The 27,607-nt window shown below is 44.8% G+C and overlaps 1 protein-coding gene across 2 annotated transcripts in view; it reads left to right on the top strand.

Annotated features, from left to right (window-relative positions):
- Positions 1-27,607, top strand: part of ZFYVE26 (zinc finger FYVE-type containing 26) — a 740,905-nt gene that overhangs the window by 165,491 nt on the left and 547,807 nt on the right. For both annotated transcript variants that reach the window (XM_085627201.1, XM_085627200.1), the window contains exons 14-16: positions 11,600-11,795; positions 17,820-18,083; positions 19,820-19,939. In XM_085627201.1, the coding sequence (XP_085483327.1) occupies positions 11,600-11,795; positions 17,820-18,083; positions 19,820-19,939 (580 nt within the window). The remainder of the gene's footprint in view (positions 1-11,599; positions 11,796-17,819; positions 18,084-19,819; positions 19,940-27,607) is intronic.

Raw genomic sequence — 27,607 nt, 5'->3', positions numbered from 1 at the left:
TTGTAGGATCTGCTCCTGGAATTTAAATGGTTTAAGCACAAAGCTAGAAGAAGCCAACTCCGTAGAATTCATCAATCAGTATGATGTACTCCTTTTCCAAGAAACTTGGCAGATTAAAAAAAACTCAATTAATTGGCTATAAAGAATACTTTATTCCAGCAACAAAGGAGGCACAGCACGGAAGGGCAAAAGGTGGCTTATCGACCTTCATTTCTACCGACTTTCTTTGGAGAGATGTAATCATCGACCTTGACTCTCCCTAGATGCAATGCACCAAACTAGATTTTAGTCCCTCAGTGTGCCTGCTAATTCTGAACATCTATATCCATCCAGCAGGAAAGCAGAAGGGGCAAAAAAACAAGCAATTAATTGCTCCAATTAAAATGTTGAAAGGAACCTACCCAAGCGAAAATATAATAATAACAGGGGACTTTAACACGAATTCAAGGTCAGGAGAGAAACCTAGCGAGTGTTATACAGCCGAGACTGGGCAATACAAGCAGACAAGACACCATGGGAAAGAAATGTGCAGCAAAACTGGACGACCTCTTCTTGCACATGTTTAACGGCAGAGGCACTCTGGACAGCCCAGCAGCATTCACAAGTGTCACAAGGAAAACAGTTTCAACATTTGATTTCACCCTAGTAGACCCTGATTTATTTCCTTACATAACGGATTTTGAAATACAGGAAATAGTTGAAAGCGATCACTACCCCAGACCTTCTCACTAACCATCACCCCAAACTGGTCGGAGCGAGCCAAGCCTATTACACTATTAACGCAATCCAACAACCTAAAACGCTTAACTTGGAATGCACAAAACAGTGACTCCATTATGGAGACATGTTGTACATTATTAACATCTCTAGATGCAGATTAAGATATCGTAGAGGCCTGGGAGTCATTTGTAACCAACTTGAACAAAAAAATTTCAAAACAATTACAGCGACCACAAAACTCCAACAAGCGGAGGGGGGCAGTGGTACACACCAAAAATACGGGCAATAAAAGCACGGCTAAATAAACAATTAAGGACATTTCGAACAAAGGGCTTTCAACCGACACAATTGATCCTCACAACTATAGAAAAAACGAAAAAGGAGCTAAGACATGAAATAATGGTGGCCAAGCAAACATATAAGGAAAAACTCGAGATTAATATGCTTCAGCTAGTAAGCAGAGAAATTCAAAACAATTTTGGGCAAACAACTCCCTGCTACACGGCAAACATCGCCACTTTAACTCTGACATTATGGAGCAAACTTGGAGTGCTCACATCGAAGCAACATATAACTCCATTGCCCCTCCGAGTGCAGTTAGCACTGTCGACGCTCCAAACAAAATCAAAATGCATGAAAGCAGAGAACTAACCAAGAATGAGCCAAGGGAAGAACTAGCTCAGATAACGCAAAATCATGTCTTGAACATTAATTAAACACCTGAGATCGGCTGGAGCCCCAGGCCCCAACGGCCTACCGAACGCCCTGTTCAGGTGTGATCCAACGTTTTGGTCCAGCCACTTAACCACCCTGTTCTCACACAGCTTAGAGTCCGGTATCATTCCGGACTCCTGGAAGGGCAGCATTCTTCAGCCCATACACAAATCAGGGACACGTTCAGACCCTGACGACTGTAGACTGATAGCCCTCAAATTTATTGTTAGACCTGGAGTCCTAGGTCTGCAGCACAAATCTGATTCCGAAAACCCAAACCGGATTCTGGGCCGGCATGGAAACCTTAACAAACATATTGGCAGCCAACCTTTTAGCCAAGCAAGCAGTCGTCAACTTTAACATCCTCTATGCATGCTTTGTAGACCTCAAAACAGCTTTCGATAAAGTGCCACGATCCAAGCTATAGGCCAAAATGAAAGCTTGGGGAGCCCCTCCTAAATTATTGGGAGGGTCAACCTTTACTCGCAAACCTGGGTTCAAATAAAAAAAGGGGATGGCCGGAGCCTAACTAAGAAATTCTTGACAACCAACGGGCTAGAGCAGGGATGTGTCCTGGCGCCCAGCTTATTCAACATCTACACCGCGGACTTAGAGAGCAACCTTTGTCTTATTCAGGGCGACCCTCCCAAATTGGGAAAGACACCAATAATGAGCCTGCAATACGTGGACGACATTGTGCTGCTCTCCCAAACTCCACTTCGTTTGCAGCGGCTGATCTCCCAACTCGCGCTATATATCTTAAAAGAACAACTAATAATTAATCTAAAAAAATCTAATGTCTTATGCTTCTCTAGCACCCATAAAAAACGCCAGAATTTCGTCTGGAGGATAAATTCAAGCATCCTTTCGCAGGTGGGTGCATACAAATATTTGGGGGTCCTTCTAGATCGCCAACTAAACTAGAAACAACATCAAGACCACGGTCAAACCAAAATAAAACAATTATTATTTGCCTTTAAAACTCTGCAGAAAAAACTAAGCAGTAGTTCAACAAACCATCTACTAAAGGTCGTAGCAGCAAAATTGTTGCAATCTATTACGTACGGCTCTTAAATGCTAAACACCATGAGTCCACAACCCTAAATTTAGCCCAGTCCAGATTATTCAAGAAACTGTTTATAAACCCACGTTGTAGGAGAGTAGGGTCTGCTATCCTATGGTCACCCCAAATTTTTGCTTTTTGCTTCACTGGTTTTTGACATATTGAGGCTGTGGGCCTGCCAATCAGACCCCCAGCCTGCTGTTCTCTCTACTAAATTTACACTATGCACCCTAGGTGCATAACCAATTGGAAGTGGATCACCCTGTGAGCCCCTGTACCAGTGTACACTAGGTACCCAGGGCATTGGTGTATCTAAGGCCTACCAGGGGCTGAAGCATGTATTGTGCCACCCCTGGCCTGGCTTAACAAATTTGACACAACTGGCTGATCACTCAGCTGGGGTAAGTTGGTGTAACCACCTCTTACTTAGGTGTAGTATACCTACACCTAACCTTAAATGGGACACATGTTAACCTATAAGTCACTCCTATGGCAGGCCTTAACAATCCTGAAGGCAGAGTGCTTGGTTCCATGTGAGATGGTGCTCTGGCATGAGCTGAGCCTGTCTGCAGTGGTCGGAACAACTTCCTTCTACTGTTTCCAGATATCGTCATACCATATACTCTTAAGTGCATTATGAACCTCGCGGTTAAATGCTATCTTTGGTTTGGCTTTATCAAAACATGTCGAGTAAGGTGTCATACGAATTGGAATACTAACCCCTCGCTAATTCTGGCGACGGGGTTAGCATTCCACCCTTCTAGAGGGACACGACATGTACAGTACCTGAAACCCGGGTAAAATCAGACATAGCCTCAGCTCCACAAAATGGATGCTGCCACCACAGACACAAGTCTGCCCTCCTGCTGCTGGGAGTCTTTCCAGCTTGGGAGGTGTGGACAAAGGGTTTCCTGCCAGGGGAGGTGCGTGCACCACCCCAGACAGGATTTTGTGTATTGGTCAGGTAGGGCTTGAAAGAAACCAGACATGCCTGAGGCTCACAAGGAGCCTCGGTGCATATGCCAGTTCAAACCGGTCCTGGGGCACACCAGCCCTGGACCTGGGGCGAGCTGGACAAAGGATTGGGGGTGTAACCACCCCCTTCCTGGTCCCACCCTTAGGGAGGGACCTAGCAGGTAGTCCGGCCCCTAGAATCCGCTTAAAGGTAGGAGCTGTGTCCTAAGACTTCAGACATCCTGGAATCAACTTAACTACAAGAAGAAGACGGGAACTTCGACGCTCTGCCGCACAGAGGACTGAAGCCAATCTCCCCTGTGGTCAGGGAGTGACCACCTTGCTAACGCAAGCACCATCCAGCGAATCAACGTCTGCTTTGCCGCCGCCTCCCGCCGGAGCCCGAGCCCAGAGACTGACAAGACCTGGACCTCCAGACCTCTCACCGCCCGATCCACAGTCCCTGAAAAGAAGGAACCCGTGGAGGCACCGAGACACGTGGAGCCAGCCATCTTGAAAAGACCACGACAAGCTGCAAGCGCAATAACCGAGGCTCCCTCCAAGTTGTGCTTTGGGATCTGAGAAGCCCAACACCCGAGCAGCATCTGCACCAAAGGTGAGCCCTCCAGCATCTCCACGATCTGCGTGGGGCCCCTCTGCATTTTGCCACTCGACGCGCCTAACCGGTTGCTGGCCCGTTGGCTAGTGGCCATCTTGGCGACGAACTTCAAGAACTACACCGCTGGTCTGGTTGCTCCAGACTGGCCCTTGCTCCCCTCCAAAGGAGCAGTCCCTCTGACCTTGCTGGTCAGAGCCATCAGCTTATTTCGTTTTCCACAACAATTGCTTTTGCCAAAGCCTGTTTGCTTCGATCAAGTCGCCGACACCGCCGACAGCGAGAGCCTGCGTGGGACAGCTCGTGAACCGACTCCTGGACGACGTCGACCTTCAGGGACCACGTGGCTGCAGAGACAAGCTGCACCTTTCCTCCTGTTTGCACCCGACATCGCCTGGTACCCACCTGGTGCCACGCTGGTCACTGGCTAGTGACTGTGAACACTGTCCCCTCTGCTTTCAGGTCTTCTACAACTCCGATCCACTCTGGGATCCACCGCATCTCTTCCGGACCGACCGCCTGCAGCATCTTTGTCTTCAGGCTCCATTGAACAGATCGAAGAAACCCGACGCACTTCGAGACCTATGCACCCGCTTCCTGTGGGTGAGGTAAAGCTGGCACTCCGGTGCCCAAGTGTAGAGTAACATCTCTAGTGTCTGTGTTTCCAATCTTGAGTTCATAGTCCATCCGGAAGATCCTTTTTGCAGAAACTTTGTAACTTTTACGCACCCATTGAAAACCTATGGGAGCCCGCGTGTGACTATTTGCTCTGCACACGCAACCCGTGGACCTCCTGGTCACTAACTAAAGTTAGCTCCTTGTAGGCCCAGCGATTTTAGAGGCCCTAGGCCTTTTCCCTTTTCTGTTCGTGGTACTTATACCACTATTTTAGTATATGGTTCGAGTGGCCACCAGGGCCTATCCATATAAAGTGCAACTTCTGTGTATTCTAACGTATTCTTGTTTAACGATTTGTGCTCCTGTGCTCATAAAGAGTCTAGGGGATACTTTGAGAAATAAATACATATATATTTTCAATATATATCTGTGTGGTGTCCTTTCATTGGTATAAAGGGGGGTTACATTTGGTAAAACAGCCTGCTTAACACGTTTCACGAGTTTAGCCTCAAAGACTGCTTAGACTACGCTACCACTAGGGCAGCTGGTCCGAAAAGGTTGACTTACAACCACACCATAAGGGTTGCTTGGCATGGTACAAGGTGGTCACTTTAACTAGTGAACATCATATACCAGGCCAACTTCTCACACACGTCCTATCTCTCAGGCGCAGATACGTCTGGAATACGGACTAAAAAAAACCCAGATACTGGCCAGACAAGGAGCCATGGTCAAGTACTTCTGGAAAATGAGGGCAGCTGAAGACAACACGATAGCCCATCACTGCTGGGAGGAGGTTGAAAAACAATCAAGGCAGAACCAGTCTATAGTTCGAATTTTAAAACAAGCTCTTTTAACACTAAACCTCGAGGAAGCCTGGCACAACCAATTCCATACTCCGCATTCAAACAAATTACCAATAAATCAATCAAACAAACAAAGTTGCAAACAGATAAAGGTTTATTGGCCGACAAAAGTCATGCATGAATGTTGATGCCAACCTATAAACAGCTGAAACCACAACCATATTTACAAGAAGGCCTCCCAGACTACTACAAGCGGAAACTGACCCTATGGACACTGGGGTCCTTCACGACAAAAGATCTTATTCCAAAATGGCTATGGACCTGGTCAACTTCGGACTGCCGCCTCTGTGGTAATGGAGCAGAGTCGCTATTACACCTACTGTGCATTTGCCCGGCTTTACACGATGCAAGGAAGATCCTTTTACGACCAGCTTTAAGGTAAACACAAATAAGGACTTGCAGAGCGGATATCATAAAATGTCTTAGTGGCTCCTCTGTCCAACTGTCTTGTAAGACTATTAAATTCTTGAACTTGGCAGCAAAGAACTTGAAAAGATGGACTCGGGGACAAAATAACTTAGAAAGAAGGATAAATGACCGGTACTCAATCGTGCAGTCGGGCCGAGTCCTTTCCAGAACTTTTTAGCTGCACTTTCCCTCTCTCCACTTCCACTTTTAAGCTCAAGCACTTTACTTGAAATAGGAGGCACATATATGTCTATTCTTGAACTTAGCAGTACAAGAACTTGGAAAGAAGGACTCCGCTACAAAAGAACTCGGAAAAAAGGACAGATGACCCGCACTCCATCATGTAGTCGGGCTGAGTCCTTTCCAGAATTTTATCTTGCACTTTCTCTCTCCCCCTTCCCCTTTTCAGTACAAGCACTTTACTCGAAATAGGAGGCACACATATGTCTATAACTAATTTTTAAAGTCTTGTGGTCGAAGTAACTTATAATAAATTCTCAGACCTGGGAACAAATTACACCATGTGCAAGTCATTATTACAAAATTGTTTTATTGAAATCTTTTATCCCATACATCTGCAGTACATTTTCATGGTGGGATGTTCACCCTTTTATGATTTTAAGAAAATCAAATAAAAGTAAATTATTACAATTATCTTGGCACTGAGTAACAGTTTATTGTTACCCTGCTCAATGGTACTCATTTTGTTGACCTCAGAAGGTGAAAAGGTTGAGTGGACCCATCAGGATTTGAACCTGTGACCATGAGGTGGAACACAGGCCCCTACAATGGACACATTAGTCCACTATGCTACCAGACCCGACAACTTCTTATGAAGATTATGTCTTACCGTCATACTTAATCAGAACTCTCTTTGAGGAGACACTGTTACCGCTACTTAGCCTAGACAATGCCTCCCTCACTCAAGGAACCTTCCCAGAATCTATCAAAATAGACCAGATCCTCCTAATTCTAAAGAAACCTACATTAGACCCCAACAGCACTGCTAACTACCAGCCCTCGCTCACCTACCATTCATTAGCAAGGTCATTGAAAAAAGCAGTCACTTCGATGCTAACTATCTGCTGCATGACTGCCAATATGGCTTCAGATCACTCTGCAGCATGGAGACCGCTGCCTTACACATCATAGACAATGCCCTCGTGGCCACAGATACCGATGATCCCTGCTTCCTGATATTACTGGATCTCTCAGCTGCGTTCTACACAGTTGACCGTTCCACTCTTATATGCACTATTGAATGGCATTCATGGGCAGTGTCAGTCACTGGTTATCCTTCTATCTTTCCAACCAACACTTGTTTGGTCACATGAGCACCTTCAGTCCAAAAAAGATCCTTATCCCTTATGGAGTCCACTAGGGCTCCATAAAGTTTCCTGTCATCTTCAACCTTTACATAAAGTTGCTTGGTGCTTTACTCACAGATAAGAGCAATACTATTCACCAGTATGCTGATGATACACAACTCTACTTGAAAGTCTCTCCTACTTCAGACATTTAACATCTCAATCAGCGTTTGTAGGGCGCGGTACTGTCACCCTGCTGAGCATCTGGTTGCTTGGCATCTGCGTTTAAAAGCAAGGTCTTGAGTCTCATTCTAAGGTCTTCCTGGGAGGGAGCAGTCCAGAGGTGGAGGGGCTGGTCGTTCCAGGTCCTGGAGGCGATGTATGCGAAGGAACTGCCCCTACTGCGGCTGCGACGTATGTGGGGGTGTGAATAAGGGCTAGTGAGGGGGAGCGCAGGTGTCTTATGGGTGATGGAAGTTGAGTCAGTGGTTGATGTAGGCTGGTCCTTGATTGTATAGGACTTTTTAGACGTGTGTGAGGATCTTGAACTGGCATCTCTTTTGGATAGGGAGCCAGTGGAGGCTTCTGAGGTGGAGGTGGAGGTGATGTGGGTCTGTCTGAGGAGGTCCTGAGGAGTCCTGACTGCAATGATGAGGTTGGTGATGGCGTTGCAGAAAGCCGTTCAAGGTCCTGTGGGCCTGTATACAAAGGTGCCTCTTACCGTGGTCTTGTCGTCAGTCTGTAGCTGGAGGTTGAGGTGTTGCATGAGGGTAGTATGGTCGTTATTGGTGGTTATGCATTGGATGGTTTCCTTGAAGATGATGGCGATACCTCCACCGTGCTTGTTGGTGCGGTCTCCAAGGATCATCTAGCAGCCGATGATTGTTGCGGTGGCAATGTCGGGGTTCGAGGAGGGGCTGAGCCATGTTTTGTTGATGAAGGTGAGGTTAGGGTAGAGGGTGGTGATGGTGTCCCAGGTTTCCGTGAAGTTTGCAGAGGGATTTTTCATCGAGCAAGAGGCAATGGAGCGCTTCCGGGTTGTTTGTGGTCTTCCAGGCAGATGTGGCGTGGAATCCTGTGTGGACTGGCAGTCCTATGTTGCAGGAGAAACTGCAGTTGAAGGGTCATTTTATGGTTTGCGGGTAGGAGGTGCAGCAGTTGATATTTCGGTGTCTAGGGTCCAGGGACAGGAGCTCTTTGGTGGTTGAGTGGAGGGTCACGGGAGGACTAGGGTTTCTGGCGCTGGGCGCAATCCAGGCATGGATGGGTGTAGAGTGGCTTGCCTTTGGCATGCCAGTGGCGGGCCTTTGGCATGCCAGTGGCGGGCCCGCTGCAGCAGCCACCTTGCGGCTTCCATTAAATAGGTCCTGAGAAGGGCACTGGGGAGGTGGTGGGTGGGAAGAGCGGGAAAAACGGCACAGGAGGAGCATTAAATGGCATAGTGCTGGTCCTGGGCCTAGGTCCCAGAAAACTTGGGGCTGAGCCTAGAGTACTGAGGGCTGGCAAGTCAGGCTGGCAGTCGCAGCATTGACAGGCGGCAGGGAGAGCAGGTGAGGATCTCAAAACCTGCTTTCATTTCTTCCAGACCTGGATGTGCGGTGCACGTGAAGCTCATCCCAACCACAATAGAAATCCTGTAATTTGACGTGAAAAACTAACAGAATACAGTGTAAACCTGACCCAATAACCTGTTACTTGACAGCTGCACACCCTAATTTTCACTGAATGTTAGGTCTCTTGGATTTACCCTGGACACCAAAGAACTCATTGTGATAAAAAGTAAAGACAGACTAGTGCTAGCTCTCGTTTCCAAATGAAGTCATTCCATTTTCTTCCAGAAACCGATTTTAGAAATGCTTGTAAAGCCCTCCTACTCTCACATCTGAGTAGTGGTAATACCCTGCTCCATAGCTTCCCAGACACTGCACTGACCCCTATAGAGGCATCTTACAGCCGCAGCATGTCTCATCCAAAGCCTGATGAAATATGGTCACATCACCCCCATGATGAGCAAAACTCCATTGGTTCTCATTGCCGGCAAGTGCCATCTTCGAAACCTGCTGCATCTTTTGCAATACTGTAATTACCAGCACCCCCACTTACCTTGCAGATAAGCTCACCATCTTGGTGGTACCCAGGATCTGGAACATCCCTGTATCCATCAGGAATGCTGCCACTCCTATTTAGGAAAGAGTTGAAGACTCGCCCCTTTAAAGAACACTACATCACAATGCATCAACCGTCCACAACTCGGCTACCTCGCCTAATACTCTTTGACGTTATGCTTATCTTTGACCATGTGTAGCGCTCTCTGCCTTTTGGCCAGGTTCTCACTTTATAAATACTGTATACATACATAACTCAGCATCTGCATCATCTGGTCGCTAGACCTCCCTTAGAGGAGGAACTGCTTTACTATCTATGCAGAACATCTGCATACAGCCACACATGGAGGGATAAGAAAATGTTACTCTGTAACTTGTAGTGCTAAAGCATGATCTTGAATGTTTTGTCTCACATTTTCACAGTACATTATTTCTGTTTGCCATCACTCCACTCCACTGACATTACAAGGTAGAGTCTTTGTCCGGGTGCATTGCGGGGAGAGAGAAGGGTCATGGGATATCTTGTGACCAAAATGCCTTCAAGATTACTCCTCAACACTAGATGGCAGGTGTATGCAGAGCATGTGAATCTTTAGAACTGCAGGCTGCAAACAGGTAGGTACAAAGTAACGTGTTCCTTCAGTTATATCCTTAGTATGCTAATTAGCCTTTTTGGCACATAAATATCCTGTGTCCTTTAGGAATATTGTCAAATAGGCTCTTTCCCTTCGAGTTTTATGCTCTCGCTAGTTCCCGCAAACTCTCACCCATTAAATAGAGATGTAGAAACACATTCCAGTAACTTGTAGGTAGAATGTCCAAAAGCTGTATTCATCTATTTGTCGGTAGTTGACCTCCTAGCCTAGCAATCTTCAAATGCACTTGAAGAAATGCAGGTGTAGACCCATGCAGGAGACAACTGACACCTTCTTGTCAGTGCCACCAGTGTACAGTCCCTTTAAAAAAAATCCGGACTTCTGCAACATATGAATGTCACACCAGTTGCTGGTGAGCATTTCTCAAAGACAGACTGCAGCCCAAAAATTGCAGGTGGAGGTACAGTACATACATCAGAACCAACATATGAAAAACAATAACCCCATTTTTAAACTGGTATTTATCCAACCCCCATAAACACAAACTGAAAATGTATGATATTATCACTTTGCTATGTTGTTTGCTTGAGGGAAGCCTATTTCACAGATGTTTAAATTGCCATATTTAGCAAGGTGCATACAAGGGGTTGCAGGAGACTGATTGGCAGTAGTCACTTATGAAGAGTTAATGGTCACAGAGATCCCGCCACAACCATTTACTCGTTTGAGCTTATGTACACTTGTTACATAACAATTTCAAACTATACTTTGCTTTAGAGAAGCCATAATGGAACACCGAATATAATGACACCTTTGTGGGCGAAATCAGCAAGTTGTATTAATCTACAATTTCGTAAAAAGCTGGCAATGGGGGGGATTAAAAAGTACAGATTAATTACATTGACAATGGATAAATGAATGAGGCTATAGCATCAACATAAAACAGAGGCGGATACACAGGTCTTACCTCTTCAACAGGTCTTATAAAGTAACCGGTCAGTCAACAGAAATAGTCAAGATTGTCTGTGTGTTTACCAATCGATGTCCCTGAAAGAGTTCAGTTGGGCTAAACAGACACAACTGCAAAGATATTGAGATGCTTTAAAATGGAAATGGCAGAAATGTATAGTAGTTAAAAGACAGGACTCCTCTTAATGTGCGTGGCCATGTTAGTCTGTTTCATATTCTATCAACTCAAAATTAAAGCCTCTGTGTATACGAATGGGGCACTGCCCAGTTACATGAACAAGGAATTCAAAGTGCTGGTCCTGCCTTCATGGATCTTGTAAATGTATCCCTTATCTAGGGTCTAGTTTGTTATCCTTAAAGTAGGGAATTATCACCCACTTCTTATGTCTGTCTGCTTTGTGTTGAATTGTGACATTTGATGGTGTAGTCTCGCTTATGAGTGCTCTCCATTTACAGTGGATCTAGTGATGTATCTGAGCTTGCTCTGTGCATCACTGCAGATCAACAATTAGAAGTTACGATTCATGCATTCAAACTAATGTGTAAATCACTAAACCTACAGATATGGAGACATCCAGTGGCCTATCTATTGGAGTTTTTTTTTTATTATTAGAAAGGGACATTTCCATTGCTATCATACAAAAGGTTTCTCCAACATTGCAGGTGGTCCTGATGTTCAATTTGGAATCCTCTGCCTGCTATGGTGAGCTGATCTTCATGGAGCGCTATCAGGACGTGGTAAGGGAACTTGCCAAGGTGGAGCATAAAATTGAAAATCAAACATCAGAGGTCAACATCAGGAGGCGGTCTGGAAGTAATCGGTCTACGATGCAGGTCATTGGAACTGCAGTTGCTGCAGGTAACAAGTGATCCTCAAACATTAGGAATGCTGCTGTAAATGCTAACAAATGTTTTCCGTCCTTTGATTAGATTCACAAACAATTGACTGCACAGTTTAGCCAGTGCTTAATTGTTCATTTTGGAGAACAACACAGACTGCAAGATAAAAGATTTACATTGCAAGCAGTTTCTTAGCTCCCTTTCCAGATACAATTGATACCAGATGCATTTGGCCACACAAAATCATATGATTTTGGCCTTTCTTTGATACACAGAGACCCACAAGCCTCTTGATGGTCCCAATTGGATGAAAATGAATTCTGGTATCTGGTTAGAGCAAGGACCCCAAGTCATTGTAAATGCAAATCCAGCACACAAATATGTTTTGCCTCTGTTAGGTTGGAAACCACAAGCATTTGGAGGTACAATAGCACCATGCAATGGTTTCCTCTTCTGATGTTCTGTGGTGACCACAATCTCAGACAGAAACAAGGTGTTCAGGAATAGGAGACCATATCATTACTTCAAGGTTGCAAGTGTTTTTTTGCTGCTGGTTACCTGTAGAGGGGGCAACTCTTGTGGTTTTCTGTGTTATTGACCAGTGTTAAATTGCCCAAGGAGATAATTGAGCTGGCTGTGGAGGTTTGTGAAAGTTTACATAGTTTTGTCTTTCTTACAGAAATACATTTATTTTGTTATATTTCATATCCCAACCCCTCCCAAGAAAGGCTACTCTACTCACACATTTTAAGTCCAAACAAATTCCCTGCTGGTGTCTGTAATTTAAAAAAATAGTTATTTTATTATTTGAATACTTGCTGCCTGATCATGCGGAGGCAACTGGTTCACTGTGCAAAGTGTGAGAAAAAGGGGTTGTGAGTAAGTAATGGTAAGATGACAGGAAGGAAAATATAGGAAACATGATTAATGCACACAAAGATGCAAGCAGAAACCTAGGGTACACAAAAATAGGTTCTCAGTTTGTACTGGTATTGGAACTTGTCTATTGTCAGCAAATGTGAGCGAGCTTAGCAAATATTTACTCTCATAGCATTGCTTGCTTTGTTTCAGAAGGATCTGTATTCATCTTGGCTGAAAGCCAGGAAGTCTTATTTTAGTCAATCATAAGCTTTAAAATGTCCTGTGTCTCAAAGGAGCCTATAAAATACACTTTTAATTCTGTCTGTAAATCTTGAGTGATTTCTATAACCTTATATCATGGCTTGATCTTACTTCTTTGTTTGTCTTTCTGCCTGTGTTTAAGAATGTGCACTATGCACAGATAGGATGGGGCCATACTAATGTAGCTGCCCAACTTTCTTGATATTATTAATGGCTCGCCATCATTCTTTTTCTTACTGATGCCTTACATGCACGTTACATCACAGGAGGTGCATGTGCCAGAATTAACAAAAACTGTTCATTAGATTTAGTGATAGGTAGGTCAGCATTTTCTTTGGGCATGTGATGTAGGTGTGAATAGTGGGTCTTGAGAGCCTCAAGTGGAGTCCTATATATCGGTTGAATTGTTGAAGGGCTTATCCTTAGTGGTAGGGTAGGTGTTCAGTCTTTTTTTAAATTGCACTGGGTGTTCATTAATGGTGGTGAGAGTAATCTTCTGAAGTTGACGGAGTATGACTAAAGGATTTGTCACTTTTGTCATTTTCTTGGGTTTAGAGATCATTAATAGTATGAATGGGGGTTTTGGATATTACTCTTTGGCTGCATGAATCTTCTTTTAGGCTGCAGGAATCTTCTTCTAAATATGCAATTAATACTTTTGTGTTTAGTGCCTCGGGCATACGTTGAATACAGTGTTTTATTGCAAGCCAGATCAGTAAATGCAGTGGGAAGAAATTTCATCCTAACATCCCAAACAAGCTATAGTTATTGTCTCTGAATTGTGTATCTTTTCAAACAACAAGGGGATCCAAGTAAAGTCAGCCAGGGACCTCGGGAATCAATTATTTTGTGCTACAATGGTTCCTTGGGAGGTAGGGATAGGAAGTAACAAATGAATACAGACCCAATCAGTGCTGTATTGGTTAACTTATCCAGCCGAACAGAGGTTCAATATTTAATTTATCAGCAAGTTTTTTGTATATAAACAAACACAAATACTGAAAAGTGGGACACAAGCCTACATCCTACTACACAAACATACAAACATAAAATAGGGAGAATATTTAAGCGAGGCTCAGGCAACGCTTACGGTTTGTTTTGACAAGTAGTATGAATTTTAAGAAACAAATCGCAAGTAACGTCTCTACACAGTTAATAATGACATCACGTTTAGTGCATGAGGCGTTTTAAGGTGTCGACGGCGTTTCGATCCAAGTGAGCAATGCGTGGATCATCTTCAAGACTTTATATTAGCATGCCTGTATATAAGTGCCTAAGATAACGGCCGTCACCGTCCGAGCACACGCCTGTGGCTCCACTCCCGTGAATCCTTCCAATTTCTTTACTTGAGGCCATCGCTAAGTCGTATTACACGCAGCCCCTCTTGAAGTGTTCCCTGAAGTGCCCCTTGATCCTCGACCTGCCAGTACCGCATATCTGCGACGGCCGTTATCTTAGGCACTTATATACAGGCATGCTAATGTAATGTCCTGAAGATGATCCACGCATTTCTCACTTGGATCGAAACGCCGTCGACACCTTAAAACGCCTCATGCACTAAATGTGATGTCTTTATTAACTGTGTAGAGACGTTACTTGCGATTTATTTCTTAAAATTCATACTACTTGTCAAAACAAACCGTAAGCGTTGCCTGAGCCTCGCTTAAATGGTCTCCCTATTTTATGTTTGTATGTTTGTGTAGTAGGATGCAGGCTTGTGTCCCACTTTTCAGTATTTGTGTTTGTTTATATCCCAAAAACTTGCTGATAAATATTGAACCTCTGTCCGGCTGGATAAGTTAACCAATACAGCACTGATTGGGTCTGTATTCATTTGTTACTTCCTATCCCTACCTCCCTAGGGATCATTGTAGCACAAAATATCTGAATTATGTATGACATGAAGGTTTGTTGTGCAATGCTTTCACAGAGTGAATTGCAAAGGGAAGAGTAGGTGCTTGAGATGGTGCACAATTAATTTCACAATGTATGGTCTGTGTCCCCTGCCTCTTAGTGGACTGACATAATATGGGCTTTAGTATAAGTTCTATGCTAAGAAAGCATGCAGGTTCATGATGCTGTACGCTTGCGTTTATAACTGATACTTTTGATTTGCAGTGATGTTTACAAGATGCTTTTGAAAACTCAATTCTTATCGCTAGAATTATCTCATGGATGTTATTCTCGCAACATGTTCTCAAAACATCTTGGGAAAATAAGTATATTCGTAGCATGTGTTGGCTGCAGGTACACAAACTCCTGCCTTCTAATGTTGGGCCCAAACTTTACAAGTTGTTTTTATTGAGGAGCTGGGTGGTGGATCCAGAGTAGTCTAGTCCGCTGATGATCAAGGCTTGGGTTACTGTTTTCCTGGTGCTGATGGTGATCCTCCCGAAAATCTTGTGAAGCATGCGAAGGGTATAGAAGCATGAGGAGGAGACTGCGTTGACCTGGTGTTTCATGGAGAGGTCACTATCCAGGATGATGCAGAGGTTGCAAGCGTGCTTGGTGGGGGTCGAAGAGGGTAAGAGTGCTGAGGGCCACCATGTGTCCGTTCCATGGGGAGGAGCCGTTTCCGAAGATGAGAACTTCGGTTTTGTCAGTGTTCAGTTTCAGGCAGTTTGATTTCATCTATTTGGTGACGTTGGTCATGGTGTTCTGGAAGTTACGTTTGGTGGTGGGGGTGTCTTCTGAGAGGGAGAGGATGAGTTGGGTGTCATCCATGTATGAGATGATGTTGATTCCGTGAGTGCGGACGATGTCGGCCAGTGGGGGTCAAGTAGGCTTTGAAGACGGTGGGGCTGAGGAAGGATCCCAGACGGACTCTACAATTATGTATTTGGGTTCAGAGATGGACCCTTTGTGTGCATCCTGTGAGGAAGGAGGAGACCCACTTGAAGGCGTTTCCTTTGATGCCGATGTGGTGGAGTCTGGCAATGAGGGTGTGGTGGGATAGGGTGTTGAAGGCCAATGAGAGGTCGAGAAGGATCAAAGCTGTAGGCTCGCGTCGATTGAGGATGGCTCTTATGTCGTCGGCTGCAACTATCAGGGCGGACTTGCTGCTGTGGTTTGAGCAGCAGCCGGACTGGGAGGCGTCGGGTAGGTTGTTTTCTTCCAGGTGATTGATGAGCTGGCGCTTCATGGCTTTCTCCAGGCTCTTGGCCGGGAAGGGGAGCTTTGAGATAGGGCGGTTGTTCTTGAGTTCGCTCGGGTTGGCGGAGGGCTTCTTCTGGAGGGCTTTCACCTCTGTGTGTTTCCAGGCGATGGGGAATGTGGCAGTGGTGATGGAAGAGTTGAGGATGATTGCGAGTGCGCTGCTGATTTCCTTTTGTCCCACATTGAAAATGTGGTGTGGGCAGGGGTCGGTCGGAGCTCTGGAGTAAATGGAGGTCATGATTGCTGTGGTGATGGACATGGTGAGTGTTCTCGTTTTTCATAATTGTTTTTCACTTCCTTTGTAAAAGCAACTCTTTAAGTAAGCGATTCCAGTTCTGAATTGACCATTTGTAAAGTATAGTCAGTGAGCTTAAACTCACTGACTTTAACAACTTACTGACTATCCCGACTTTTAAAAAGAAAAGGATGGGTGGTATTAGGTATTAGGTTTTAGATTTTTGGTACTAGCTCCAACCCTTTGGAGCTCTCTTCCTCTTGCCCTTTTGCCTTATTACTGACTTTATGAGGTTTTGGACAGAGTTAAAAACTTTATTATTTAAACAAGCATTTCATCTGTAAGCTACTAAAGCAGTGCGTCTTCCCACTCTTACTATTGTTACCTTTTGGCACTAAGAAACCTTAGGGTGTACATGCACTGTATAAATAATATTAACATAATATAACGGGTACTAGTTCAAATTCTCAGAGCTCCAGTTCCTGTCAGAGCAATCCTGTGTGTCCTCTGGTTTGAGATCTCATAGCCCAGCAGGGAGCAGGGGGGTAAGAATTAACCCTTCACCTACGGTTTGTGCCATTTAAGCACATGTAAATATCTCTGAAGATTACACTGCCAATATGTGTGCTGATATCAAGGATGACGCAGTAGGCAATACAAAACTATGTGGCTTAGATCCTGGCATGCTGGCGATTGAAGAGAAAATGAAATCCTTTCACAGCTTCTTTGAATGATATCGTATTGTTCAGCCCTTCTGTGAGTGGAACCGGGGATCTTTATCAACACTTGCAGGCATTACCTCAAAAGATATGATACCATTTCTGTGAAAACGTAGGCTATTCCGCATCACTACAATTGAATCTTAATCTCCATCCTCCCATTAAATACCAGACTCTTCAAGGTGTAGTGTAAATTGAGCCTCTCTAAAACGCAACCCATTTGAGCCTTTGGCTTCTTTAAACATAGACGTGATAACCTAGAAGACTAACTTTCTCTTACCAGTTACCTCTGCCAGAGGAGTTGGCTAGCTTTATGCTCTTTTCAAATAGAATCTTACATAGTCTTACACAAGGACTTAACTAAAATCACATATGCTTCTTATTTTCTGGTCTCAATTCCAGGTTTTTTCACCTCAGGAGGTGCAACAATATGTAGATCCTTTATCAGTGTATGAGTATCTGTTCATGACTTACGATGGACTTTTCACAGGAAGTAATAGCGGCTAATGCTACTATCCTAAGGCAGATGGTTCCTTTCATCTCAAGTTCGTGCGACATTGGAGAAGTGCGTGGTTGCCTTGAGACTTCATACTCATTCCCCCACTTTCTCAAAGGCAAAATCGGTGGCATGGTCAGCTTTAAAAACATTTAGAACCACTGCATGATCCACTATGAATACTTTATGCAAGCATTACTCATTGGATTCCTTATTGAGAGAATATTCTTTGTAGTAAGAATTTAAATGAAATCTATGTCTCATTAATTAAAATAAGATGCATTGCTGACAACTGTATCTTCTACTTCTGTGCAGGAATGGTAGTTTATTCCATCTCAGATGTTACTGACAAGCTGCTCGCTACATCACCTATTACCATTCCAACACTGCAGGAGGACTTCTGGACCAACAGCATCCAGCTCGAGTCCATCGATCCATTGAAAGGCGTACTGGATGACCTCTGCCCAGCAGCCATGGCTGCCTTTGACTTGGCTTGCACACAGGCCTATCTCTGGAAGACCTGCAAGCAGCTTTTGCAAACGGCAGAGAGACAACTGCTTAGTAATCTAGAGACTAAAGGTGGGTTTTGGTGTTTTGGATTTTGACGTTAAATGTTTTGCTTTCAAGTTGGACATGACCTGGGAGCTTAGAACTGCACTATTGCCGTGAACCGAAATGCATATACGTGGGTTCGGATAAATGCAATTACTGTTTGATTAACAAAGTATTGAAATACTCCTTACTTCTCGTCATGTGAAGTAACCATTGTGTTGTATCAGTAAAAAAAAAGTTCAAAGTTGAACATTTAATACTTGAAGTGCGAGTGAATGCGTGAAGCAATCGTATGCACAAAATTCAGAAGCAAATCCCTTCAGCCATCTTTATATTGGTAAAATACTCATTGGATGGAGACCATGGGATGGATGCTTTTATATTTTCAAATGGATACTTAAACTCTAGTACTTCTAAAGTCATTCTGGGGGAAGTTACTGTTAAAACAAATGCTGTATTAGATTGGCGTTTGTAAAGTACATGTTTTGCTATTTTGAGATTCATCATGTGTATTTCCAAGCTGAGCCTTTTGATCTAAATCAGCAACCCTAAAGGAGCTTCCTGAAAACGTACAACACTGTATACACATGACCCTTAGGCTCCTCCTCACTTGTCCTGTTGTTGCCTATAAAAACAGAATATACGTAATTAGGCTCCTCCTCGTCATGTTATTGCCTATAAAACCGAATATATGTAATTACATTGCTTGCAGGGTTACAGAAGTAACAAATGTATCTCCCACCAGTCGTGCAGTGAAAATGGTACACCTGATACAAACGGGAACTTAAAGTAGAAGCACACTGCAATATGTATTTACATTATATTTCTTTGAGGATTCTGACCTTGCAATTACATGTAGTTAACCAAGACTTTAAAGCCTGTGTTGTCATGAGGTAGAGAATCAAGATGAGGTAATCAAACAGCAGCTGCACACAACATTCAGTAACAAACAATATTGCAGAATGATATTGCTTACTTCAGTGTTGTGAATGATGCTAGGTCATTATTTGATACATGCTTATTGGGTGCGGTAGCTGGAAAGCATGAATCTCCCTAACTTTCACAGGGGTAGCAGTTCCAACTTCATACAAAGAAGTATTATGTGCGCTCTGCTACTTTCCTCCTGGGTCCTCACATGGACTCGTCTGATGTGGGTCATGCATCAGCAGCTTTTAGAGCAGTCTGATCAGCTGTTGTGCTCCTGGACCTGCTATAGTGCTACTACTGCCCTATCGATACCTGCCCTGCTGACAGCCAAAAGGAAGCCAGAAGCTAATAAAGTATTTCCCACCTATGTAACATTTCAGTTGATTTTACTTCTTGAATCAGGTATGTTCAAGGTGAGATGTGTTTTTTAAATGATACATTTCTGTGTCATTGGATTTGTAAGATTACTTCATGGACTTTTAATGCATTATTCTTACTTTTCCTTCATAAACTAGCACTCTTTTCCCACAGTGAAGTCTGTTCTTTGACACCAGACATGATATAATTGTTCCTGCAATGAGTTATATAGCAAGTGAACCATAGACTGCGCATGAAAGCCATCCAATGAAATAGGACAAACCTTGGTAATAAACACAAAACCAAAAAGGTCCTCCTACTGATCTTGACCGATTCGGCACTGGTTAGTAGAACCTCAGACCACTCACCCCTAAAATAGTATCTCTGCTTAGTAAGAGGCCTTATAGAATTACATAAAAGGAAAGATAATGTACATTAAATTAACCTGTGCTATTTGTTGATGGTTTTCTTCTATATAGGCAGAAGAAACAATTCCAGTATACGCCATCCTGAAGGCATTCAAGGATTTCCAACAGTTCTTTATCAAATAAGTAAAATTCTCAACTATCTCTACACTTCTGAGACGCAAACTAAATCAGGTAGGTTTTTCTGATGTCAACTATCATATTCCGCTTCATATAGCTCAGTAGAATGTTCCTCAGTTAGTTTTATCTGTGAGAGCTCCACACATTATTTATTTATTTATTTATTTATTTAATTATTTATTTAATTATTTATTTTTATTTTTATTTGAAGTGTTTTATAAAGCGCGCACATGACCCAAGGTTATCAGAGCGCTGCACATAGGGTTGAATGAACAAAATGATAGGTATAGACAGGTAGCTCTTTTTTGTTAGGTATGGCCATCTCACCAGTCTCCTGTTCTCTTAATAAATAAAAAATAAAAAAAAAATCATAAACATACAAGGGCATTCAGTCAGACCCCTCATTATCTTGCTCTGTTCAGTTGTCATTCATTTTGTTGCACTCATTCCTGCATATGGAGTGAGGCAACGGGTTAGCCCGCTTCATCCATTGGCTTTCTTAGACCGCGGGTGATGGCATTTTGACTACTCACATGTGTACAGCTTGAAAAAGGGGTGCTGTTCAAAGCTTGGGTTGGTGGGCCTGAGCTAATGGACCCCTTCTTTATGTTTACAACTTTGCAAGTGTTTGCTAAAAGAAATTAAATATTGCAGATTAGTTTCTTTTGTTTTCATGCGTACACTGAGTTTTTATGCGATGGTGCAGTACTTTGAACTTGTCGGAGTGAAATTCGCTGTTACTGGCAGTATCACTTTTCTACATCTGTGCCCTTTTTCCTTTTAAGCCACAATTGTGCTTGCTGCACTTTCACTTTGCAATATGCTGCAAATAAATAAATACATCATCATATATGCAACAACAAAAAAGTTTTTTAAAGGGTGGTGCCATCGCCGTTGGCTTTTTAAAAGACCGAACCCCAGAAAGAGACTTAATTTCTACTCTGTAGGTTAAGGTGAAACTGCCCTAAACCTGTTCATACCCTTGGTCTCACCCAAGGGACGGGCGGGGGGTATGTTAAACAATTTAGGCGAACCAATAGAGTTTGGCCAGATTTCTCGGTGAACTCCTCCTGTCCCATAGCATTGCAGGTGCACATTGGCAACTAAAAATAAACCTAAAAAAAAGAAAATGCAGGTGTGGCAGATAAAATGACAAAGACTGTTGTTAAGAGGTGCATATGCAAAGGGTCCAGGCAAATAAAGTACAATGTGTAGCATAATCAAAAGGCGTACGCCGTTAACACTAAAAACAAATTAAGTGCAAGGTGCTTAAACTAACATAGTTTAAAAGCTTAAGCTGCTAAAACTAAAAACTGGAGTTTATGCAGGGGCTAGACGTCTGGGGGCTGTAGCCAATTGATGTACCTGCATGTGCCTGTCGACGCTTTAGGGGGAAGAACTTTAAAGGTGACCCAAGAGATTTACATTCAGGAGACCAGAGCTGTTAAATGTCTAGTCGCAGCCCGACCCTTCCGCTACTAGAACCAAGGCCTCCACCTTTTTCAAGAAGCGATGAAAAAACAGTTCGAGGCATATGAGCTGCAGATTACACACATGTGCATAGATCGCCATCTGGTGTTGGGCCCGGATGTTTGCAGTTTGTTTTTCCTCTTGGAAAGTCTTTGGAAGTCACGAGTTCGGCGACTCCTCCCTTGGATCGTATTGCGCATGGGCTTCGGCTCCATCCTCAGATTGTTTTTTTCCGCCATCGGGCTCGGATGTAATCTTCGCGCTCCGGTTCCGAACAGCTTCCAGTTCGACGATCGACGCGCAATCTTCACCCCAATTTGCGGTATTGTTTCGAACGCGATCTCCCCACGCGACTTCTCATCGGCACAGACCTTCGGTTCCAGTTGTCGACGGCGGCCTTCGGGCCTACCCAAGCTCCGGTCCTGGCTAATGGAAAGGACTCCATTTAAAAAGTGCCCTCGATGTGGGTCCAAATTCCCCCACACCGATCTCCACGAGGTATGCAATCTCTGCCTCCCCCCTGAACACGAGGTTCGAGACTGTCCGGCGTGCAAGTCCTTCCGGTCCAAAAAGACTATTCGAGACCGAAGAGCCAGAAGAACCATGGCACACTCCTCGACAACGATTCCGGAGGACATCTTTGGAGAAGGCGTCGATGCTCCAGAACAGCCTCACACTGACGAAGGGACTCGTCAGCGCCTCCAAAGCAGATGACTCAGATGTGGAAGACATTACTCCGGCACAGAGGGTCGTGAGTACTAATCTACCCACCCCCCACACCCTCGCCGGCACTGAAAAAGGCTTCGGTCACGCCTTCGCCTCCGGGCCTAGGCAAGACCAGAGACACTGCTTCACACACCGCACTTTCGGGCCCGGTAAAGAAGCCAAGTAAGCCTTCCGGCAGCTTGGGCTCAAGCCAGCCCACCGTCGGTGCCGATAAACACTCTTCGGCACCGAAAAAGAAACCGGCCTCCATCTCGACACCGAGCCCCGCACCAAAACACTCGGGGTCGAAACCCAGCTCTTCGGTACCGACACCATCTTCGGTACCGACCAAAGCACACAAGGCCACCGACACTTCGAAGCCGAAACCCATCTCGGCGCCTACCAAACAACCGGAGTTTTTCAAGCATGGTTCCAAACAACGAACCGGCGCAGAAAAACATAAGAAACCAACGGCCCAACGCCTTCGGTGCCGACGGACCAACCAACCTCACCAGAACTTTTTACACCGGATTCCTTACAAAAAACATTAACCAAGGATCCCAAAACTGGACATTTTAATGCTCTCTATCAAAAAGAGACAATTGGAGAAACCGGCTCCGCCTCCACCTCAAAAGAGGAAGGACTCTGCTACCTCCCCTTTCAGACTACCTTCCCCACCTCCTCCACCGCCTCCACCTTCTCCTCCTTCACCTCCTTCACCTCCTCCTTCCTCTCCACCCCCACCTCATCCTTCCCCAACTCCGGATGATGATGATCGGGGGATCCATATGACGACATAGGGGATGCACCCCAAGATCTAAATTCGGTCAGGCTACTGCCTAGAACTAACATCTACCCCCCCCCCAAACATTCCACCCAGACAACGCCCGATGTCACCAGAACATCCACGGCTACTCAAGCAGGAGGTAATCTCCCTCCTAAACAAGGAGGCAATAGAACATGTTCCAACCAACCAACAAAATATGTGGGTCTACTCCCTGTATTTTCTCATTCCAAAAAGGGACGAAACTCTACGGCCCATCCTAGACCTTCGGCCCCTAAACACATACATACACTCAGACCAGTTTCATATGGTAACTCTTCAGCAGGTACTTCCGCTACTTTCCCAAAACGACTTCCTCACCACTTTGGACCTAAAAGATGCTTACTTCCACATTCCAGTGCACAAGGCCCACAGGAAGTACCTCAGATTTGTAGTGGACGGCCACCACTAGTGCTCCCGTTTGGAGTCACAACCGCACAACGAGTATTTAACAAGTGCCTAGCAGTGGTGGCAGCACATCTGCGAAGACAACACATTCATGTCTTCCCTTACCTAGACGACTGGCTAATAAAAGCCAGTTCATTCGATCAGTGTGTACAACACACACACACCACCATCCAGCTACTTCATCAGCTGGGCTTCACGGTAAACCACGAAAAGTCCCATCTCCACCCATCCCACATAAAACAATATCTAGGTGCCACTATAGACACCTCAAAAGCGCTCGCCTACCCCAATCCTGCCAGGATTGCAAGCATCCAGGCTCTGCGCACAAAATTTATAGCACAACACCCCCTTCCAGCTCGGGTGTTCATGCAACTAATAGGGATGATGGCCTCTTGCATCTTCATAGTACCTCACGCAAGACTCCAGATGCGTCCTCTCCAAGAGTGCTTAGCGCACCAATGGAACCAGGCCCAGAATCAATTAACAGATCTGGTGTTGGTAGACGGTCGTACCCATCGCTCTCTGTAGTGGTGGGCTACCACAAACCTTTCCTAAGGTCGACTGTTCCTGGACCCGGTTCCACAGATAGTACTAACAACTGACGCATCACTCTCCGGCTGGGGAGCTCATCTATTACATCTCACCATGCAAGGCAAGTGGTCACCTCAACAGAAGCTACTCCATATCAATCATCTGGAGTTACTAGCGATCTTCCTAGCCCTAAAATCCTTTCAGACACAAATTTTGGGCAAAGCAGTCCTAATCCGCACAGACAACATGACAGCCATGTATTATATTCAAAAAGAAGGCGGGACACACTCTCCACAGCTCTCTCTCAATTAGCACAGAGCATATGGAGATGGGCCATACCCCGGAAAATCTTTGTCCTAGCCCAGCATGTCCCAGGAGTACAAAACACTATAGCAGATCTACTCAGCAGACAAACACAACAACTCCACGAGTGGGAACTTCACCCGCAAGTTCTTCACCCATACTTTCAAATGTGGGGACATCCACAGATAGACCTCTTCGCCACCCACGAAAACAAAAAATGCCCAAGCTTCGCCGCCAGATACCCACACCCATTGTCCAAAGGCAATGCGATATGGATGAACTGGTCAGGCAGATTTGCGTACGTTTTTCTGCCTCTCCCACTAATTCCATTAGTAGTGCGCAAACTACAACAGCACTCCCTCACACTAATATTAGTAGCGCCAACTTGGGCCAGACAACCGTGGTACACCACACTACTGGAACTATTGGTAGTACCACATCAAAAATTACGCCTCTCTCCACACCTCTTAACCCAGAACCATGGAGAGATCAGACACCCGGACCCAGCTCATCTCAACCTTGCGATCTGGCTCCTGAAATCCTAGAATTCTGGTACCTAAATCTTCCTCCTGACTGTATGAACGTCATCAAAGAAGCTAGGTGCCCTACCACTAGAGCGTGCTACGCCGCCAAGTGGAAACGTTTTGTTATCTATTGTCATACAACACCATCAATCCACTAGATGTGTCCATTCAACACATCATGGGCTACTTACTCCACCTACAAAGGTGCAATCTAGCCTATACGTCCATTCGACTACACCTCGCAGCCATAGCAGCTTACCTACAAAACAGGCAACATCTCTCACTCTTTCGAGTACCTGCCATTAAAGCCTTCATGGAAGGCCTTAAAAGAATAATTCCCCCCAGAGTGCCACCCTCACCTGTGTGGAACCTAAATATTGTTCTCACCAGACTAATGGGACCTCCTTTTGAACCCCTACACAAATGTGAACTTCAATTCCTAACATGGAAAACTGCTTTTCTTGTAGCCATCACTTCCCTCAGAAGAGTCCGTGAAATACAAGCATTTACTATTCAAGAACCTTTTCTACAAATGCACCATAATAAGGTGGTTCTCCGTACCAACGCAAAATTCCTCCCAAAGTAATTTCTCCTTTTTACCTAAACCAATCTGTAGAACTACCAGTATTCTTCTCGCAACCACAAACTGTTGCAGAAAGAGCTCTTCACACACTAGATGTCAAACGAGCCTTACTCTACTACATCGAGAGAACACAACCTTTCCGTAAGACCAAACAACTGTTTGTCTCTTTCTCTCCACCACACAAGGGCATCCCCATCTCCAAGTCGGGGATAGCTAGGTGGATTGTCAAATGTATTCAAATTTGCTACCATAAAGCAAAACGAACGCTATCCGTTTCCCCTAAAGCCCACTCTACACGTAAAATAGGGGCTTCAATGGCCTTTCTAGGGAACATCTCATTAGATGATATCTGCAAAGCAGCTACATGGTCAACACCGCACACTTTCACCAAAACTATTGTGTAGATGTGCAAACTAAGCAACAAGCTAGTGTGGGCCAGGCTGTACTCAAAACATTATTTCAAACCACTGCAACAGATACGGGTGGTCACCGCTAACGGTGGGTACTGCAATATAATCTATGCACAAGTGTGTAATCTGCAGCTCATATGCCTCGAATGGAATATGCTACTTACCAGTATGCATCTGTTCTTGGCATGTAGAGCTGCAGATCTACACACGCCCACCCGCCTCCCCGGCTACCTGTATCTGTTCCAGCTTATCTTATTTAGATAACACACACATGGGCATCTTCACTAATCTTACTACGCTCCATCTTTCCCTGCTGGCAAAAAACAATCTGAGGATGGAGCCGAAGCCCATGCGCAATACGATCCAAGGGAGGAGTCACCGAACTCGTGACTTCCAAAGACTTTCCAAGAGGAAAAACCAACTGCAAACATCCGGGCCCAACACCAGATGGCGATCTATGCACAAGTGTCTGCAGCTCTACATGCCAAGAACAGATGCATACTGGTAAGTAGCATATTCCTTACCAGTGCACAGTTTAGTCTAGTATCCGATGGATCAAAGCAAGCTAGCTCTGCCTCCCTACAGGAACTTGAGCCCTGGGCAATCCACCCTCTTCGTGGTAGCTCCCTCCTGTCCACCATAAGGGTGGGTCAAAAGCACAGTACATGAATTTTCTTCCTTTTGCTGTTTGCATAACCGACACTTCGCCTGGTCCTCACCTTTTTTCAATGTTGGATTATAAATTAGGATCAGAATTATCCCCATCCTGAGCTTCATAAATTGTGCCTTTGCCCAATCATTATAAAATTTGCTTGGACAACACTGCGGTTTCAAACATCTATAGGTCTGAAGCGTCTTCCAGCCGTGTTTACGTTGAGATAGATAGGCCTTTTCCTCTAGTAGTGAAAGCTGTTTTGTGCTAGTTTTTGCCACCCTTTTAATTTCCTGATGGCTGATTAAGTCCCAGGCATTTGTTAAACAAAGCATATTCAAGGCCTGGCTCATGTAGAACCTTGCTCTGTTTCCAGGTCTGACCAAATATAGTAGCGCAGTGAATCTTCTTTTGCTGACCTGAGTTTGTGGCAACATATTGCAAAGGCCGCCTTCCGTGTCAGTGCCTGCTTAGAGATTCCAAACTCCAGCCTTATTTGGGCTGGAGATGTATGGGAAGGAAGCGGAAAAGTTGTTCTTTAGATCTTGAGAAGTCTATCAAGTATTGCACTGTCCTGCTCTTTGAGAGCCTCTCTTCCATAGACCAAGCCAGGAGACTCTTTGCTTGGGCCAACTGAAGGATATGCGTAAGCCTGGAGCCTTTTAGTTTTGTGTAAAGAGACCTATGTGTAGGGAAGTGGGTTTCTGTTGAGGTAACCCCCCCACTTTTTGCCAAACTACTGATGCACTTTTACTTGGTGTGCCCTGGGTCCCTGCCAATCAGGTTCCCAGGGCCTGTGTTCTTTCCCCAAAACTAACCCAATTGGCATCTCTGGCCACAGGTCAGTCCCTGGTATATGGTACCACAGGTACTCAGGGCACTGTGACCAGAGAAGGCCTCTAAGGGCTGCAGCGCTTATTGTGCCACCCTTAGAGGTCCGGTAGCACTACACTCACACACTACCTTTGCAGGCTGCGTGTTTTGGTGCAGAACAAAAGTGAAGAGTCGACATGGCACAAATCCCTGTGTGCCATCCCTACAACCCACTGCCCTGGCCTAGATCAGCCACCCCTCCAGCTGGGTGCACTATGCCAGTGGTGAGGGTACAGGTGCATGAGCCCTGTACCCCTACAGTGCCCAAGTCCATTCTTGGGCATTGTAAGTGCAGTGGTGCCATTAAGAGTATATGGTGCTGGGAGTTTGTCATTACGAACTCCACAACACCATAATGGCTACACTGAAAACTGGGAAGTTTGGTATCAAACTTCTCAGCAAATTAAACCCACACTGATGCCAGTGTGGAATTTAATGGA

The sequence above is a fragment of the Triturus cristatus genome, chromosome 9 (assembly GCF_964204655.1).
Source record: "Triturus cristatus chromosome 9, aTriCri1.1, whole genome shotgun sequence".
Lineage (NCBI taxonomy): Eukaryota > Metazoa > Chordata > Amphibia > Caudata > Salamandridae > Triturus > Triturus cristatus.
Note: the sequence above shows the minus strand (reverse complement) of the source record. Positions and strands in the feature narration are given on the sequence as shown.